The sequence below is a fragment of the Plectrocnemia conspersa genome, unplaced genomic scaffold (assembly GCF_051122295.1).
Source record: "Plectrocnemia conspersa isolate PC_06_02 unplaced genomic scaffold, ASM5112229v1 ptg000005l, whole genome shotgun sequence".
Lineage (NCBI taxonomy): Eukaryota > Metazoa > Arthropoda > Insecta > Trichoptera > Polycentropodidae > Plectrocnemia > Plectrocnemia conspersa.
The window spans coordinates 28,030,884-28,051,005 of record NW_028277169.1 but is presented as its reverse complement, the minus strand read 5'-3'; the positions used below and the strand labels follow the sequence as shown (position 1 = coordinate 28,051,005).

Genomic DNA, 20,122 nt, shown 5'->3' with positions numbered 1-20,122 from the left:
CACAGCTTACGTTGAGAATAAAATATATTTAATATGCATATGAAGAGTAAATATAATTGATATGTATATAAAAATTCAACTATTGGTCGGAATTTAGGAATATTTTATTAGTATTGTTTTAATATTTATAATACAACCTCAATTAATAAAACAATATTAATAAAAGTTACAAAGTAAGGTAGTTAGTTGAAAAAAAATTACACTCGTAATAAATTTTAAATTGATTGTAAGCTCTCGATACATTATTCATATATATGAAGAGGTCAGGGAGAAATGTGGAAAGTCACATTTTAATAATTGTCAAGCATGCCATATTTAAAATGGTTATATAACAAGTGTACTGAAAGATAATGTGGACTTGCATTATATCCTAATTTATGAATAGTTGGACTTACCAAATTATTTCCCTGACGATTATCGTTGTTGATAATAATTAAACTACAGTAATCCTATGTTCCACGCATGCAAAATTATAGATCCATTAAAATGATTTCCTAATAAAAAAGTATTGCTCCTCCATGCAAACTCAGTCGATAAAGTCAAATATTTAATTTAAAATTTATATAAAAAAATTATGTGTATTATATGTACCCTTCCAACGCAAATTGGGAACACATCTTTTGGATTAATCTAACATTTAAAAAATATACATAAAACATCAATATATATATATACAAAATTCGATTGAGCACATTTTTACGATTAATAATCGACCAGTCTCCTCACTGGAATTCTGCCAGACGATTCTGATTCGCTATCGCTGCTGTCGGCTTTGTAATCGTCTCTGCTATATCGCCTGCTACTCTCAAATTCGTGTTTCTTATCCTTATCTTTACTTCTACTGCCACTACTGTACTCCTTATTTCTACTCGACTCAACGGAGGATTTGTTGTTATAGGAACTTTTGTGAGAGCTTTTAGAACTGCTTTCGTGTTTATCTTCATCAGTTTTGGAATCGTGACGTTCGCGATATTTTTTTGGGGGACTCTCCTCTTGCTTTCTCTTATCATCCCTCTCTTGCGACTTTCTCCTATAATTTAATAAAATAAATTAATAGACACTGTCGCTAATTTCATATGTCATCCGGACGGCGGCCGTGAATGACGTCCGGATGTCGGCTTCTGTCACGTACAGCTGGCATATTTGCGCGCGATCGAAAAATGTGGCAAATAATCGCAATTTTTAAATTGTCTTTTTATTAATATGACGCTACTGATAATTATAAAAAATTGTGTAGGTACTCACCAATACAATATCAGTGAAAACTTTTCGGTCGTAAATATTCAATTTACGCAAAATCTTTGTCAGCTTTTGCAAAATGCCATAAGGCATAAAAATGATACTTCAGAATACGAGCACCACATCTGTGACTATCCTATAATTTGTCGCCATCGATTCTAAATAAGAATTCGTTATGGTGTGACATTTATATAAACCGATTTAGGAAAATACATAAGGATATTCTTAACGATTTTTTTTAACAAAATCAAGTACCACTAATTATTTAATTTTATATGAAAAAAAATATAATAACGATATCTGTAAAAAGAATATACTATCAAAAATATAATTAATCCTTTTTGGTGTCCTAAAATATTCAAAGATGTCAGTAAGAGTCTGTTGAAGTCCCCGATAAGCATGTGGTATTATAACTTGACCACGTGACCACGAAGCAGCGCTCGACATGCGTATTAACCCTACGCGCATACTGAAATTGAACCGAGTTACTCGTTCTATCTCAGTTTGCGAAACACCATATCATTATCTCTCACTCTCGTCGAACAGCTCCGACTTCGGTCCCTTTGACTCGGAAAATATGCCGACAATGTTCGGAAGCGCTGGAAGCTGGCCAAGTCGACTGAATTACCACCACTTTACCTCCCGTTCTCGGTAGCCTCGGACAACTTCCGAGGGATTTTAGAGCAGGCAGAACCAAACTCGACCGAAATAACCCACTATATTCTCCGTCCTTGGCCAACCTTGGCCAACTTCCAGAGTGAAGTGCAGGCATTATATATTATGCAGTAGAAGCAAGTTCAATAAATTTGGTACAAGTGACTTTAGAAATGAACGCCGAATCTCAATTTTTTGATAATGAAAAACAATTGCTAGATGGAAATAGAAAAAATCTAAGCTTATTATCGCAAAATATTTTATTTTTACTTCATCCCCATTTTAAAACATATTCTAGCTTTTAAAAAAATGTTCTTTATAAACAATTTATTTTTATTGGCAATTTATTTTATCAAAATTGGTCACATATTATGAAACAACCTGGAAATTTATATAAATACACACCTGTAATGTGGAGATCGTTGAGGAGAAGATGAAGAGCTTCGATCACCTGAACTATATGATTGCCGACGTTGGTGTCTCATCTCTCGTTGTCTGCAATAAATAATATATTACAATTAAAATTAAGTACAACTCAAGCCCTATATCAATATATAATTACAATATAAAAGCAGTTTTAAAAAAGTAACACAAAAAATGTATGGTACTAAATTTAAATATAAAGTAGTAAAAGAAAGTTTTTTGATATTGAGTTTGACGAAGTAGTACAAAAAAGATATGAGATTTCCTGTTGAATAGTCTTTTCGATGCAGCCTTGAAAAATAATCACAATTGAGATATATAGCTATCTATCAGCATTACTCGTGTCTTTCATTAAAATAATCGACTACAAGCGGCCCTCGACTTTCGAACGTTCGACTTTCGCACATTTAAAAAAAAATAACATTTTTTAAAATTAAATTTTTTTTAAAAAAAAAATTATAAACATGAGTGAGAAACGGAAAAACTTCAGTGTTGATACAAACAAAAAGAAATCAAGGACTCACAAACTGCACACGATTCGAGACAAAGATGGAAATTATTAGACGTTCTGATAGCGGTGAATCTTTTGCTTCAATCGGACGTTTGTATGATACAAACAGGTCTACGATATGTTCAATTTTGCAAAATACAAATATAATTAAGGAATGCGTTCAAAATTGTGGAAATCAAAGATATATTTCCACAATCTTTTAAGATATGTTTCCAAAAAAACACGGCAAAAAAAAACATGGATGAAATGGAAAAATCTTTGTCGTCGTAGATCGATGACCAACATCAATAAGATGTCCCTCTGAGTATTTCAATTATTCAAGCAAAAGCTCTTAGTTTGCACAAAGATTGGAAGGATAGATTAAAAAAAGATTTTAACACGGTTTTTCAAGCAAGTAATGGTTGGTTTTACAATTTTAAAATGAGGTATTCTTTTCATAATAATAAATTTACTGGAGAATCGGCTGATGCGGATAAAGATGCTGCAAAAGAATTTATTTCCTAATTATCCAAAATTATTGAAGATGGAGAATATTCCTCTAGCCAAATATTTAATGTTGATGAGACAGGTTTATTTTGGCAAACTCTTTAACAATGAAAAATATGAATGAAGCCTTCACGCATCTTGACAAATTTTTAAATATTATGGAGGATTATGATTCCAATGGAGAACGCATATCTCAAGTGCGTAGGGCAATCAATAAAGACACAGCATGTTATAAAATACTATATGAAGAAAAGAAAAAGAATAGTGGAAAACAGTTAGCTCTTGATAACTTTTCAAATGAAACACCCGCAAACCCCACTTAAACATGTCTCTTAAATGCCTCTTAAACATTTTATATTTACTTGATAAATAAATATTTTAAAATACACACAATTTCAATTTTTTTTACTTTCCTCTACTTTCGTACATTCAACATTCACACACATTTTCAGGAACCAATTATGTGCGAAAGTCGAGGGCCGCCTGTATATATGATCTGCCCTAGCAAAAGATTTTAGGAATACCTTCGACGAATCTTAATAGCCATCTCGCGCATTTCATCATCACGCTCTTGCTGCAGCTGCTGTTCTCTTTCCAAACGTTCGGCTTCAGCTTTTTTATCAGCCCGCACTGCAACAAATTCATTGCCGTTAAACATAAATCGCAATACTCGCATACCATACTTTAATGAACTCACGTTGCCTTGACAGTTGCGCTTGCATCTTCCTCCGAAGTCTTTCTTTCAGTGATAATTTTTCGCTGGACGTTCCAGAGTGCTGAAAATCGTATGTGCTCATTTAACAACACACATTAATACACATCCGAATCCTTACAATTTTTCACCTAGACGTCACAAATCACCACTTACCAATAACGGTACTATTGACAATGCCGATATAGCATAAATAATTCTACAATAAAATCTGACATTGTCAATAGTGTCTATTATAACAATCATAATAAAATGTATATATTATACTAAACACTCCGGTTTTTATATTTATATAGTATAAGACACACTTCACAGTACAGTTTCGAATGGGAGTTTGGAAGAAATAATAAGATAAAATCACACATTTAAACGAAAAACAAAAACTCGGCGATCGTTTGGTATAAAATAAAACTGAAACTAATAACTTAATGGGCGGATTCAGTTTCGAGCTTTCACAACTGTACTGTTTATTAAACTGGTCTAGGAGTGCCCCGATACAATGATTCTTACTGACTTTGGATGTTGATCCCGAACTACGGACTACATTCGACACTTGGCTGGTTTTACTGCCAACCATATTTTCGTTTGATCTGAAAAAGTAAACACAATATTACAACCAAAAAATATATTTTATTGTAATTATATTAACATCTAGAATCAAAATCAGACTTGTACATTTTCTATGGTATCTAATAATAAATATATACGGACAAATTTTACATTTTTTAAGTTACACATTATTTCAAAAGCTTTCTAAAAAATAGTTGTATCAAACTTAGACAAATCAATAATTTCTTAATGACACTGGTTGTTATCTCGATTGTTTTCGATTTTGATTAAGCGATAATGACCATGCTTTTATTTAATTTTAAATAAATGTGACACGCTGAAATTAATTCTAGATGTCACAATATTGTTAATATCAAAATATATTACTTTTCCGTTTGTGACTGATCATCGCTGGAGTCTATCGATAACTCGCTGGACGACGACTTACAACCTTCCCTCTTGCGCCCATAATATCTTGGACGTACGGGCGGAGGAGGTATCGAGTTAAGGTTACTCGAATGACCCTTATCAGGTGATTTGATCGCATAACTGCTCTTGTTGTTATAACCCTTTCGACTCCTTGAACTGAAAAAAGAAGCAACTTATTATAAATTGATGGTCATAGGTACTTCATATGTAGGTCATATTATTAATAAACAACTAATTAACCATTGTTTGTTAAATGAAATGTCTTAACGTTATATTCCAAATTTTTGTGTAAAAAAATTTAAAAGGAAACGGGATATCTATTAATTTCAACGAACCTGGCTACCGGTCACCGATAATATAAAATGTATTACAATTGAACATGGACCGGAGCAAGGAGAAGACGCAGATTTCAAAAAATTTACATCAGAGGATGGAAGAAAATTTTCGAATGAATGATTTTCCAAGAACGAATTAATCAAAATTGGATTATTTTTTTTAAAAAATCAATATCATTGTTCTGTTTTTCGTGCATTATTTTTCTTAAAAGAGAAAAACCAGATTTTGCTGTCTGTAATCAAACTTGAGGGTTTAAAGATTGTAAGAATTTAAACAGAATTTTCGGTCATGAGAATATTTACATGAAAATTGCTCTACAAAATAAATGTAACAAGTAAATGCAGATGGAAACATCCATCTCAATTTTTTGACAAATTATTTAATATAATTGATCGTTATCGTTAAATTACTGTAACGCTTATTATTATCATAACCATGCAATCCACAATTAATAAATCAATACATCACCAAACAATACCTAATATTCTTCATTAAAAACACATACCTGCGTGAAGTCGAAGAGGAGCTCGAACTACTCCGTGAACAACTTGATCTAGAATACGACCTGCAGCAAATAATCAAATTAATAATGCATCACACTGAATTAATACACCTTTTGATGAAATGTATAATACCGAGAGTAGCTTCTCGATGATCTATCACTATACGAACGCCTTCTGTCTCTGGAGCGACTCCTAGACCTATTCTTAGATACAGATCTATAGCTCTTGGGGCGCGATTTACGCGATCTGGACCTCGATCTGGATCTAGATCGTGATTTCGATCTTCGCGATCTAGACCGATTTTTAGATTTTAGATAAGGCGATCTCGACCTAGATTTAGATCTCTTTGATTTTGGCAAAGGAGATCGCCTTTGCTTCTTAGGACTTGCCAACTTTTTCAATCTCTTGGGACTGTCGCGTGTAGAAGGTTTCGGTTCTAAGGACACTTTCACTTTGTCCGCATAAGACATCTTATTGATCGGTTTGACTGTTGAACAAATACATATTTATATCAAAGATAAATAAATCATAACAATGGCATTTAAAATATTGTACCAGGTTCAGGAGGGAGATCGTCATCACCGCCGAAGCTTGTAATGTAAGTTACAGTATTTGTATTCGGCTCTGGTGAAGGAGATCTCGTAGGCGATGGAGAATCGTCCCCGACGTGTTTCACTGGTGACGGTTTCGCTGCATAATGCGGAGGACTCACGATTCGCGTCGCTAACAGCTTATCTCTGAAAGAAAATAAGATAAAATATTCACAAGGATAAAGTTCACTTAAAATATAGTACAAATAAAACTACCTATGAGCTCGTCTCTGACGTCGACTCTTTCTGCCCGAAAACAACGCTTTTTCTTTTTCTTCCCGCATCTGTTGCCTGTGCCTCTCGGCCTCGTGAGCATCTGACGTCAAAAATGAAAACAGATCCGTATCCAACATACCGTAATGAGTTCCACAAGTATTCATCGCATGAGCCTATAATAATTAAATTTTGATACACATGTTTTCCAGAAATATATGATAATAATACATACTTGCGATGGTTCAACTTTATTAACATCGATACTTAAATCAACGTCTAGAATTTCAGCATCGGATTCTTCTTCCGAATCTTCTTCAGTTTTAGGAGCAGCATTTTTACTATCTATTAAATTAATTTACTTATTAATGTTGATAATTATTAGTGACGACCTAAAATTATATTAATATATTACTTGTATTCGTCGTTTGAGTCGGATCGTCATAATTATAACCGATGGAAGCACCGTGGCCTTTTTTCTCATGCTTTTCTTTTTGCGACTCTTTCTCTTCCATCGTAATACCGAATTGTTCCTCAATCGCCAACTGATGAAGAAATTTCTCTTCACCTATCAAAGATATATTTCAACATTTAATATGTAGAGTATGAAATAACAAATTTTATTTGTGGAATTTATAAATTGTCTTTATAAATTTTGTAAATACTATATTTTAGTAATATTAGATATTTATTTGGCACTGGTCGATTTTATACCGGCCACCACCGCGCTTGCACATATATACGACCACACATATAATGAAACAATTCAGTCCATGCGCAAAAGCCATCTTAACACTCGACCGACTAACAGGTAATTTATTCATTGCGTGATGTGTTAAAACGATTATTTCGCGAGAACTTTGCGCAACACAAGAATTATAACAAAAAAATGGGATAGCTTTTAAATTAAAAGGAATTAAAAAACAAAATTTATCAAATGTTTTGACTTGTATTGGTTCATATGTTAAAATTATTTTATGTGTGTCGCATAAAATTAAAATTATAAAATTAATTTTATTCTACTCTAAAAAAATATTTACAAAGAAACTTAATATTTTGAAATGCAATATGAATAAAAAAAAAGAAAAATGCTGGTTTTTAGAATTAGTTGATGAAATGCATTGCTTTTGTTTCCACGAAAAATCATGCAGTTGTGGCTGGTATAAAATCGACCAGTACCATTTATTTATTAGGATTTATGTTAATTTTTCAATGGTAATGATTTATAATATATGTATGTAATTATATAAATAAATATTTAAATGAATAAATACCTATTGAGAGGAACATATTCTGTGCCAATATTCTGTAGCGTTCATAATTACAGTTCCTTTCTTCTTGACTCAAACTCTCCGGCGGCACTTCCGGAACTTTTACTTCGGGTATGTAGTCTAAATGAGCTCGCACATCAAATCGATCTATGATATTGTTATGATCACCCTGCCACGGCATCCTGTGAATAATTATGATGCAATATCAATAAAAGCACAATAAAGTTAATCATAAATCACAAAAATACACTAAGTAATATTGTAAGCAATCACCAGCTTCAATACTTCCACAACGGACAAAATTAGGTAACACCTATTGCCTTAAAAAATATGAAAGTTACAAAACACCGCAGATGTCGTATTTATAACCTTTTGACAATGAAAATATCTGAGATCTAAATAAGTTATATATGAGTGATATATCATTCAAGTAATCAACAAAACATCCAATAAGAAAATAAATGTACAGTAATGGTCTTTATATATGTTGCTAATTTTTTTGCTCCGTAGGTGAAGGCATACAAAATCATTAAAATTAAATTAAATTTTAAAAAATAAATGAATTAAATATTTTTTCAGTTATATATACTATGTAAATAGGGTACCTCAAAACAGTGAAAGATAGACCGTTCAAAGGATTAAACATCAGAGGGCAAAAAAGGAAGATTCTACCTATTTTGCAGATTACTATCAGTAAGAATAACGGGTAAGAACAATCTGATCATAATTTATTTTTCTCAGTTCCCAGTAATAAATAACCAGCAATGTCTCTTTCAACTTACATAATAGAAGCACTGTCACCGGCAGCTGCGATGGTCGGCTCCAGATGAATTTTGCACTGCCTGCCATGAACTTGAAGTATCTGCGTGGAGTCTGCATTCTATAAATGAGATTTTTAAATGAATCAATATCAACGCAAATGTAAAAATGAGTTGTTTAATTATATTTATAAGATGTAGAAGGAAGAATAGGTACGTCAGCATTGATCAAAATAATGTTTTAATGATTTAATAGTTCCACTACCACTTTTTCCAGTACATTTCCATGAAATAGTTGTACAATTTTGCTTATATGTTTTATACGAAAATATTTAGAAATTTATACTCAAAATCAAAACTAATCCCATACACAAATAAAATCTGATAGAAGTGTATATGATTTTTTGGTCCATACTATTTTTTCATAAAAGTCTCTCCGACGCTCCGCTCTACGTCGATAGTCGACGATGAGGCCTCTGATGAGGCGCTCCTGCTTTCGAGCCTCGTGCCACATAGCTACGGCTGCGCCCGCCTAAAAAGTCACACCTCAGCGAGGGCAGGCGCTACCGCTGACATTTACCGGCGACGCGTGCGCTACAACGGAAAAGTACTAACAGCGGAGCTAATGTCAGGGCTAAAGTCAGAGCTAAATGCAATTATAATTTTATATTTTTTCTATAACTTAGCAAATGAGTTATATTATACAAAAAAAAGCATAATTATGCTATCTGTGATTTTTTAACTATTATATTTTAGATGTCAATGTAAATGTTTGAGGGGGGTGGCAGCAACAAAAAGCACCGGAAAAATACCTGAAACTTTTCCAAAAGTTCTTGGTTTTTTCCGCCCCATTCAAAATCTCTAATTTTTCCCATCACTAATTATTAAGTACTTGTACAAGTTTGTACATGTCACCTCATGATTTTTTTACAGAGAATTAGAAAATATTTTAAAGAGCAACGAGCAAAAATCACCTTGTCAAATGTTAATCAAGGTGTAGTGGGCCTATTTATGCTCATACATATGTAAATAAACATGTAACTTTATCGTCAATAAACATACTACTGTAGCGGCTCAATCTGTATCTAATTGTCACCTGTCACCTTCCGTCGCCAAAATAAAATTGTCAGAAAGATTGCAATAATTAAGAAACAGCAAAAATTGACCAAATTTTTCCTGTCTTGATGCTTTAGATAAACTTCAAGAGATAAGTTTAGGATGAAATCATTTATTTCTATACTAGATGTCCTTGAAACAAATTTATAAAGAAAATGTTGTGTACAATGAATTTGAAAAATTGTTTTACTTTCATACTAATCTAATATTAATGAAGAAAGAAGCAAGAAGTCGGAGCACGAAGCAACTCACCACACTACTCATTCTACTTCAGTTTGCATGTAGACGTCTTGTAATTCATACGTACAATGAGCGCTGCAATATGGTCACAGAAGAAAACGCTTTTCTTTTTTTAGTTATTGTGTATTTAGGACCCTAATGATAAAGGGCATAATGTTAAAACGTCTATAAAAATTTACAATGCCTGGGTACATATCCACCAAACTAACCAAATTCCGATAGAGCAGCGGTCGGGGAACTTTTTTAACCATTACCCCAAAATATTTTTGCGTAAGTCGATATTACCCCCCCCCCCCCATTCTGAAAAGAAAACAATCAATGGTAATTTTAAATAAACATTATTTATTGAATTAATTTACATTTACATATTGTTTAAGTTTGTAAACATACTAACACGTTTATGAAATAGCAGTTTAAATATTAGAAAAATTTCCCTATTACCCAAAAAAATTTCATTTTTACCCCATTTGGGGTAATTTACCCCGGTTCCCCGACCGCTGCGATAGAGGAATTGAAATCAAAAAATATAAAAATAATTTGCGTATGACAACATTATTCGCAGTTTGACATTCAAGTGTCAGTTGTCTATGGCACGTGTCGTTTGGCGTTTGGCCCTATATTTATTTTAGAAATTAAAATGGACGGCAACTCCAAACAACTGGCGGAAGATTATTTTCTTCACACGCCTGTTAACCCAAAAATTATGTATACATTTATATTTGCACCTAATTTAGTACATATGAACTATTTCACAATCTAATGAAACTCATTATTTCAGCAATAAAAAAATAGACGATAAATATGAATCAAATCCGGCGCTTAGGGTTGAAATGCAAACCCTGCGACTTAGCGGTGATTCTCAAAACCTCATATTGGAGACTCTTAGGCACATTCACGGTCAAGATTTCGAGTTAAATAAGCCGTCGAACTATAAGGTATTATTTTTATTGTTCGTATATTATTTTATACTTGCGGTATATTTATTATTTGGTTGTTTTTTTAGGATAAAGGTTCTAATCTTGGTACTCGTTATTGGATGGAACGTGGCAATCTAGTTGTACAAGGTGGTTTTGATTACTCAAAGAAGAAAAGTGATATGGTAACGAGCGAAGATAAATTTAGGATGTTTGCGTTAAAGAAATTAGAAATGTTAGTATAAAATTTATTTATTTGTGATAACATATGACTGTTCTATTCAACGTCAATATAGTTTTAACCTCTTAACTGGGCATGACGCATAAAGGCGTCATAATGATTTTTCATGCACAACAAGCGTGACGTAAAAAATCGTCATAGAATTTAAAAAAATGTTTAAATTGGGAAGGACGAATTTTGTCTTATCTTATATCATCACAACAGCCAGTGCGTGATCGTTCTATGACCAATTTTATAGTTATCTGCTCTATATGACAAGTGAATTTAAATTTTATTGAATTTAAATCTTAAATTTCAATGAATTTAAATTTGACAGATTTAACTGCTCGTTTAGAATCAACCGTTTTTAATCACGCAATAAGAAACTGCCTCATTAAGAAATAATTTCAGTTGATTAATATTGTGTATCTATTATTAATTTGATTTTTAATTCACATACTGTATTTATTAAATAGTTTAAAATTATTGGGAATGAAAATAATTATTTAACTTACATAAATTTAAGCGATGCATATGAAATGTGAATGTTTTGATATTACGCAATTTTTTAATATTAATACTATGTTGACAGTATTCTTCTAAATTGACATTATATTTTCATTGTCGTTTATATAATTATTTGCTTATTTTCAGGTATGGTTTTCATAAAACACATTGTGCAGAAGCTCTTGATTATACTAATGGACAAATTGACGAAGCTTTAGACGCTCTATATGATAAATATTATGAAATTAACGATGTTTCAAACATAGAATGTGATTCGACGATTATGGAATTGTTAGAGTCGAGGAATGACGAGAAAGCTGTACTAGAATCCATATTCGAATCCATCTTCAAAGAAAAAGAGTATAATAGTTTATGGGAGTTCAAGTTAAAATTGAATTATTTATTCAAGCTGTGCAGTAATAGCGAAGTTGAGAAAATAGTAACTAGCCGCAAAGAGAACATCAATTACAACAATAAAAATAACAATTTTAAGACGAAAAAGATAGATATGTGCAGAAACTACTTGAAGGGAACTTGTAAATTTCGCGAGAGATGTAGGTTTTCACATGAGAAAGAAGAACCGACAGTTTTAGTCAAAAAAGAAGAGAGTGTAAACAATTTTGACTTCTTCTTAGAAATTAAATTTAGGATAAACACTAAGTATCCGTTTGAATCGCCTATTATATTGCTGAAAACAAGCGCTCCCGATAATCTTCTACCTCAAATGACGTGTCTTCATATTTGTCGTCGGCTAATCGCCGAAGCCGATATTCTTTCTAGAGACGGAGTACCGTCAGTATATTCGATAGTTGATTTGTTGCAAAACGAAGAAGAAATTATGGAGTTTTTAGAAAAGAATGATAAAAAATTTTTAGATAGTTCTCAACCACTGTTTCCCATTATAATTGATGAGAAAGAAAACACTAAAAAAATTTTACCTTCCCATTATGAAAGAGCAGCTATTCGCGATAATAAATTGTTCAATATGGAGAGTGTTTTAGAAGAAGATCAACAAATTGCAAAGAAGTTCATAGAGAAGCAAAAGAATAGTCAATATAAGTTGATGATAGAAGGTAGAAAAAAGCTTCCGGCTTGGAATAAGATGAACGATATTTTGAACGCTGTGGAAAAAACTCAGGTATTTTTCATGAATATCATAAAAAGCTATACATTTATAATTAATTAATTTTGTATTGAATAGGTTATAGTAATTAGCGGTGAAACAGGTTGCGGTAAAAGTACGCAAGTACCTCAATTTTTATTAGATGAATGGTTGTTAAATAAAGCGAAGAATTCAAATAATTCGCACGTAGAAATTGTTTGTACGCAACCGAGACGAATATCGGCAATCGGAGTAGCGGACCGTGTCGCCGAAGAAAGACTCGAAAGAACTGGAAACACTGTCGGCTATCAAGTAAATAATTTAATTTTAAATAAATTTAATTAATAAACAATCGATAACATATGATTTATTTAACAGATTCGCTTAGAAAGTAAGGTATCGTCAAAGACGCGTCTAACATTTTGCACTACTGGTATACTTCTGCGAAGGCTTGAAAGCGAACCTCAGTTGAATTCTGTAACGCACATCATAGTAGACGAAGTCCACGAACGATCGGAAGAGAGCGATTTTCTATTGTTGATTTTAAAAGATTTATTGAACACCAGAAAAGACTTGAAAGTTGTGTTGATGAGTGCAACAATGAATGCCAATCTCTTTTCTAATTATTTCGGTGAAGTTCCCGTCTTGGAAATTCCGGGGAGAACATTCCCTGTAGAGCAACTGTTCCTCGAAGATATTTTAGAGAAGACTATGTTTATCATGGAAGAAAATTCTAAATACACGCGGAAAGTTAAGAAAGGTATTTTATTATTAATTAATTTATTGAGTGTTACATATTATGAAAATTTATATATTTTAGGATCTTATGATGCTTTGGAAATTGAGTTGAAGACGAGCGATGTTCTAGCAGCAAGCTCATGCCCTAAAACTAATATCAGAGATGATAATCTCACTTTGCCGCAAACTTTTGGAAGATATCCGGGTTGCAGTGCCCTCGCATGTAAAAATTTATATTTAATGGATCCTGAAAAGGTAAGACACTAGAAACGATTTAATTAAAATGACTTAAGAATCGTTTTCTTAACTTTATACCTAATTATTAAATACAGTTTACAAGAAGTCGAAATATTACATCAAGAAGATATAAAATAATTTCAATGCTATTGACCTTTCCGTTACTAAAATATTGTTTATCAAGAAAAAATGATATCTCCATTGTTTTATTTTTAGGTTAATTTAGATCTTATTGAACATATCTTAACATATATCGTTGAAGGAGATCACACATGGCCTAAAGAAGGAGCAATATTAGTATTTTTACCTGGAATATCTGAAATAACGTCTCTGCATGAACAACTGTGTGATAGTAAAATATTTAGTCCAAGGTTAATTCAATTATTATATTATTACACAATATTTGTACCATAAAATTAACTTTTGATTGAAATTAATAACAGGAACGGAAACTATATGTTAGTTCCGTTGCATTCAACGCTTACTAGTGAAGAACAATCAGCTGTGTTTTGTAAGCCGAAAAAAGGAGTGAGGAAGATTGTGCTCTCTACAAACATAGCCGAAACCTCAGTTACGATCGATGATTGCGTATTTGTGATTGATTGTGGAAAGATGAAAGAAAAGCGGTAAATATTTTAATATTAAGTGATTCACAAATTTTTCTACTAACAGATATAAATTTCTCCTTCTAAGGTTTTGTTTAAATATATGCACAATATCCTTATTTATTTATTTATTATTAATCTTCAGTGACCAGATTATTGCGCACACTGAAATTCTGATTGTTTGATTGCCAAATAAATTTTACTTTTAAATTCTGCTTTATATAATTATGTGTATCATATCAATGTAAGTTACTAATATAATTTTAGAATATTTTTAAATTAAAATCATATTAACATCTGTTATATTTACAAACATTATTTTTTATATATATTGACGTATTCTTAAATATACATATATGTGTATATTAATCACTATGATCAGAATTTTTGCTATGTGCAACTTTCATTTGCGCAATAATCACCGTACCAAATCTTCCGTTGTAACGTGACAGGCGTTACAGTGGGGTAAACACAACAACTACTAAGTAATTAGTAAGATACCAGACTGAAATCAAAATGTTATTTTCCCCCAAAGCAAATTTTGTATCCGATTCTTTGTTCAATGATGACATTGAAAATAGAAATCTTCACCAAAATAGCATAATAATTACTTTCATTTTACATTATGCTTAATCCGTCTATCTGGAAATGTCGTATTAAAAACAATTGTGCAATTATGTAAAATAAAAATTAAGGTAACTAAAATATATACTATTATATATAAAATATATAAATCTTGTGTATAATATATTTAAATATGAAAAATTAAATTTGTCAATAATAAATTTTAATTATAATAGTATTGATTAATTTCAGTTTCGATTCAAATCGTAACATGGAGTCTTTGGATATGATTTGGGTATCGAGAGCAAACGCTCAACAGCGGAAAGGAAGAGCTGGACGTGTGATGCCCGGAGTATGCGTCCATCTATTTACATCTCACCGCTACGAATATCACATTTTGGATCAACCTGTACCTGAAATTCACCGAGTGCCATTAGAACAATTGATTTTACGTATAAAAGTTCTTCCTGTCTTCGAGGGTGTCAGTGTTCCTAAAGTCTTAGGTAAATGATTTATTTAATTATTGACACAAATTTATATTTAAAAGACTTATAATTTTTCAAGGCGGTACATTGGAGCCTCCGAGCGATGAAAGTATCAATTCAGCTCTGACGAGATTACAAGACGTCGGCGCTTTGGATAGATCATTAGATCTCACTGCTTTGGGCGCTCATTTAGCTACTTTGCCGGTCGACGTTCGAATCGGAAAGCTTATGTTGTTCGGCGCTATATTTTGCTGTCTCGACTCTGCTTTGACGATAGCCGCTTGTCTGAGCTATAAGAACCCTTTTGTTGCGCCGTTTGGCAAAAAGGTATAATTATAACGCTTAGAATCTAAATATAAAAAATAAAACAATATTATACTTGGTTTTCTGTAAAATATACAATACAGAATTAAATTAATACTATTTAAATTAAATTACTTATTATAAATAAAAAATGTTTTTCTTAAGTAATAATTTTTTATAGAAAACTTTCTGTTAATTTATATTTATACATATTCTCAAGTAGATTATGAATATTTTGTAATAAATTTCAGGAACAAGCTGATGCCAAAAAGAAGGAGTTTTCAATAGGAAACAGCGATCAACTCACAGTACTCAAGGCATATAAAGTATATGGTTCATATTATTAACATATATGTAAATACATACATTTAACCATTTTATTAATTGTATTATTTTTATAGAAATGGCAAGAAGCAGCATCACACAGTAGATACGCCGGTCAAGTCTTTGCAAGTGAAAATTATCTATCAAACAAATCGCTCTCTATGTTAGGCGATATTAAACATCAATTCCTAGAGTTGTTAGTGTCCATCGGATTCGTTCCGGCGTTGAAAACAGGCCGAAAAACTAGAGGTGCTGATAAAGTAGCAGATTTTACCGGACCAGAGGTACAATTTTATCGATTCTTATTAATGGATATTTCTAATAACTATATATTTTTTACAGTTGAATTTCAACGGTGACAATCAAAAATTGTTAGCGGCAATTTTATGTGCCGCTCTGTATCCCAATGTTGTTAAGGTAGATATAAAATTATTTATTGTTTAACTTAAAGAATATATTAATCGATTGTATATGCTTTAAAATGTTCAATTAGGTCCTCACTCCGGAGAAATCGTTCCATCAATCGGCAGGTGGTGCAATCCCTCGTCAGCCGAGACCCGACGAACTTCGTTACAAGACGAAACAGGACGGCTTTGTTTGCGTTCATCCGACTTCAGTTAATTATACAGTATCTCATTTTACGAGTCCTTATCTTGTGTATCAAGAGAAGGTGAAGACTTCGAAGATATTCATCAGAGATTGCTCAATGGTGCCGTTGCTTCCTTTTGTACTATTTTCAGGTACATTTATTTATTTAAACTAAATACAGTAGACCCCCCAATAACACGGTAAATTGGAGAGCGAGCCAATGGGAGGATATCTCACCACACGCATGATTCGTACGTACATATTGCAATCAATTGTATGAGTATTTTCTAGTCCCCCAACTACACATATCCAAATAGCACCGTGTTATTCGGGAGTCTACTGTACAACAAATTAAAAATAATACATAGAATATAAAAATAAAAAATTATCAAATAATAATATTAAATGATACAAACTAGATCAGCTTCTCATCGCTGACAATAAATAAATCAATGTGCAATGCGATGCCTATCTGAATGACGATAGTCATGGGTGAGACATTCCCAAACTCAAAACTGGAAATCTTCGAGAATAATTGGAATGTCAACATCTTCTTCAGTGATTTAAAGAAATGCTTAGTGACATACAATTTTCTGCGAGAACTCAGCGAAACGTATCTCAACGTTTCTAAAAGAGAAGCTCTGGGATGCAAAAACGATAATTAGCAAATATCTAGAACCTTTTTTGCACGTTTTAGATTAAGAGGGAGTATTTGGTTACTCAGGAATTTCAAATTATAAACCCCGACTCAATGCTATGTACTACAGTGCCGTAGAGGATACGAATAACTGATGGATTGTCAAAGTGAAACGCATTCCTCATAACAAAGCTAAGTATCTTGAAAAAATTTTCGCAGACGTTTACACATAGAGAGAATCTTCTCATGTTCTCAAAAGTGATTCCGATTAAGCGATTTTTCTTACCCAGGACGTTTCCACCGAAATTGTGTGAATTTTCTGATGGTGAATGAGATAAAAAAATGGCACAATGTGTCATTTACCGATACTAAAAAGCCTATTTCTACAGCGAATCTAAATTACTGTAAAGAGAAAGAGTCTGCAATAGATCAAATGCATCTAAACAATTTTAAATCATCGATATACAAAAGAAAAGTGGAATATGTAAATGCTGAATTTATATCATTAATAAATAACAAGCAAATGAGCAGCATTTGACTCTTGAAGAATACCCGAAGGAGTGAAATATTTTTTCGACAATCCCCCATAAGTTTTGTTCATATAACATAACTCTTTAGATATTACTTTTTTGTATAAAAATATAAAAACCCTCATAATCTGTATTTAAATATAATGTTTTTCAGCAGAATTTTAGAATGAATTAACATTGTATTATAAATACTATTGTCATATTATAAATCGCGAATTGAATCGCTCTATTTTACTTTTTCAATTTTGTAATGGTGGATATAATGATACTAAATTGATATGTACTTTAAAAAATAATTATAGCTTTAAAACGTCATTATGTTATTATTGACTTCCTGTCAATGTAAAATTTGGCTATTGTATGACATAATATATTCTGTGTTATTTCATAACGCATATTTAATGAATGATTTGTATATTTTTCTTTATCAACAATGAAGAAAGGTAATAATAGTTTAATAATTTACAGGTTGTCAACTAGCAATTGAATTGCACAGAGGTACATTCATCGTATCGCTAGAAGATGGTTGGATAATGTTTCAAGTTGAAACTTTGGAGGTAATAAGTTTACAAATTAATTTATCAACGGATTTAAATTAAATTTCGCATAGTATACCTTGCTTAAAACATGACATATTGCACTTTTCTTTACCAACCCCACTTTCTTCTTCGTTCCAAATGTTGTTTAATTGCACTGTAAGACCCTGTAATTTTTCTTTGTTATTTCCCGTTGATGTTTTGACATTGAATAAGATTATATTTATGTACTCTTTCTGAAGAATCGCCTTCCAACCTTTACTTTAAATATTTACTCCAAGCAAAGCCGTGTATGATCCGCTAGTTATGAATAATAAATATTTTTTATTATTGAGTAATACATGTAGATAATCTCCAGTTTTATTTATTTTTCGTTTCAATGAGTATGTCATTGTATAACATTTTGAAGGATGTGGTTGTGTTTAGTTGGTTACGGTAATGCTTCTCAACTATGTTTGCGTGTTTGCTTTATAAATTATAATATATTAAAAATTATTTATGTAGATAAAAAGAAGTAAATCTTTGATTACATATTCGAGTATTGTATTATTATTTTTCTAAAAATGAAGCTAACGAGCAAGTCATTAAGAGTTGTGGCCTCTAATAGAACATGCTACGTATAACACGTCATAAGAAACAATTGACTAGTCTTGAATTGCCTTGAAATTGTAGTCATTATACTCTTGTTAGTGTTATGTAATTTTTACTTTGTATGGTCTTTGAAGTTGCTCAACGAGTTATGCTTACCCAATAATTTAATTTGCAGGTGGCAGAAATGTTGAAGACTATAAGAGAAGAGTTGATAAATTTGTTGGAGGAGAAAATTAAGGATCCTTGTTTGAATTTGCTGCATCACGAGAATGGAAATAAAATCATCAAAACTATTGTGCAAGTTGTGTCTAAAGATTAGCTTTAAAGTTCATGAATCTAGAAAATTTTTGTGTTTGACAGATAATATATTATACAAAATATTCATTATTAAATAAAATGAAAATATTTTTATAGTTATTTATTTGTAATTATAGAAAGTGTATTTTTATATGTATAGAAAGACTTAATAAAAATTGTTTTACATACAGTATTCTAATATTTTTTATTTTTAGCAACAATTTTCACAATAACTATGATGAAATATATGATTCATCTGAAAAAATAAACATATGGTATACACACTTTGCAGCAAGAGATAATAAACAAGGATATCCTACTGGCTTTTGAGCAAATTGAGGTTTAAAATCAGCATTAGTCCTAACAAGAGATTATGGCTTAACAGAAACCAATTTTTTGTAGTAGCTCAAGAAAAAGAGGTGTCTTTCAAATTAAGGCCAAATATTTCAATAATGTTTTTAATGGTATTATATTGTTATTAAACCCATTTTTAATCGTCGGGATCACCCATAAACGCTGCATTGCTAAAAAGGTCATAAAACTAATTAATTTGTGTCCTTGAATTTCTAAAAAAAATTTTTTTACTTCGTCGGCGTGACAATGAACGGCAATGCATATCTAATAGGATATGTGTTAGACAATAACAAAGAGTCTGATTCCGCCCCAAAACATCGATGCTAGTTTAACCATTGTGAATTAGAAGGAACTTAAAACTTCTTCCAATTCTGAAAGATATAAGCCAGAACATTTCCGTACTGAATTACTTTTTTCTTACAGAACTAGCACTTCACTTCCAATTAGGAATACACAAGAACTCAACCGAATTCTAAGCTACTGCCAGTCATAGGCGAGTCGGTTATTGCGGACCTCTTGGACATAAGAAGAGGGTATAATCATGATTCTCAAAAACTTCC

At 31.9% G+C, this 20,122-nt stretch overlaps 2 protein-coding genes across 3 annotated transcripts; one reads left to right on the top strand and one right to left on the bottom strand.

Annotated features, from left to right (window-relative positions):
• Window positions 1–190: 190 nt before the first annotated feature.
• On the bottom strand, window positions 191–9,265 carry LOC148235345 (uncharacterized). 2 transcript variants are annotated; one of them, XR_015809619.1, is made up of 15 exons: window positions 9,090–9,265; window positions 8,699–8,796; window positions 7,920–8,098; window positions 7,061–7,213; window positions 6,881–6,990; window positions 6,649–6,821; window positions 6,398–6,579; window positions 5,975–6,329; window positions 5,845–5,904; window positions 4,962–5,159; window positions 4,536–4,615; window positions 4,011–4,089; window positions 3,838–3,943; window positions 2,299–2,388; window positions 191–1,030 (listed from the first exon to the last, which is right to left on the bottom strand). XR_015809619.1 is itself a non-coding variant. In XM_088186153.1 (15 exons), exons 1-15 carry the CDS (start codon window positions 9,186–9,188, stop codon window positions 703–705), a joined length of 2,286 nt encoding a protein of 761 aa, XP_088042279.1. In that variant the 5' UTR covers window positions 9,189–9,265; the 3' UTR covers window positions 191–702. The 2 variants fall into 2 exon arrangements, 1 of the variants encoding a protein (XP_088042279.1); XM_088186153.1 differs by having other exon boundaries at window positions 4,540–4,615.
• A 1,322-nt stretch (window positions 9,266–10,587) lies between these two features.
• Window positions 10,588–19,377, top strand: LOC148235344 (putative ATP-dependent RNA helicase DHX57). Its single transcript, XM_088186301.1, has 17 exons — window positions 10,588–10,735; window positions 10,809–10,965; window positions 11,034–11,179; window positions 11,819–12,809; window positions 12,873–13,085; window positions 13,152–13,533; window positions 13,594–13,766; window positions 13,965–14,119; window positions 14,192–14,374; window positions 15,170–15,420; window positions 15,482–15,729; window positions 15,957–16,031; window positions 16,107–16,313; window positions 16,372–16,446; window positions 16,523–16,769; window positions 18,253–18,341; window positions 19,087–19,377. Exons 1-17 carry the CDS (start codon window positions 10,668–10,670, stop codon window positions 19,228–19,230), a joined length of 3,804 nt encoding a protein of 1,267 aa, XP_088042427.1. The 5' UTR covers window positions 10,588–10,667; the 3' UTR covers window positions 19,231–19,377.
• The last annotated feature ends 745 nt before the right edge of the window (window positions 19,378–20,122 follow it).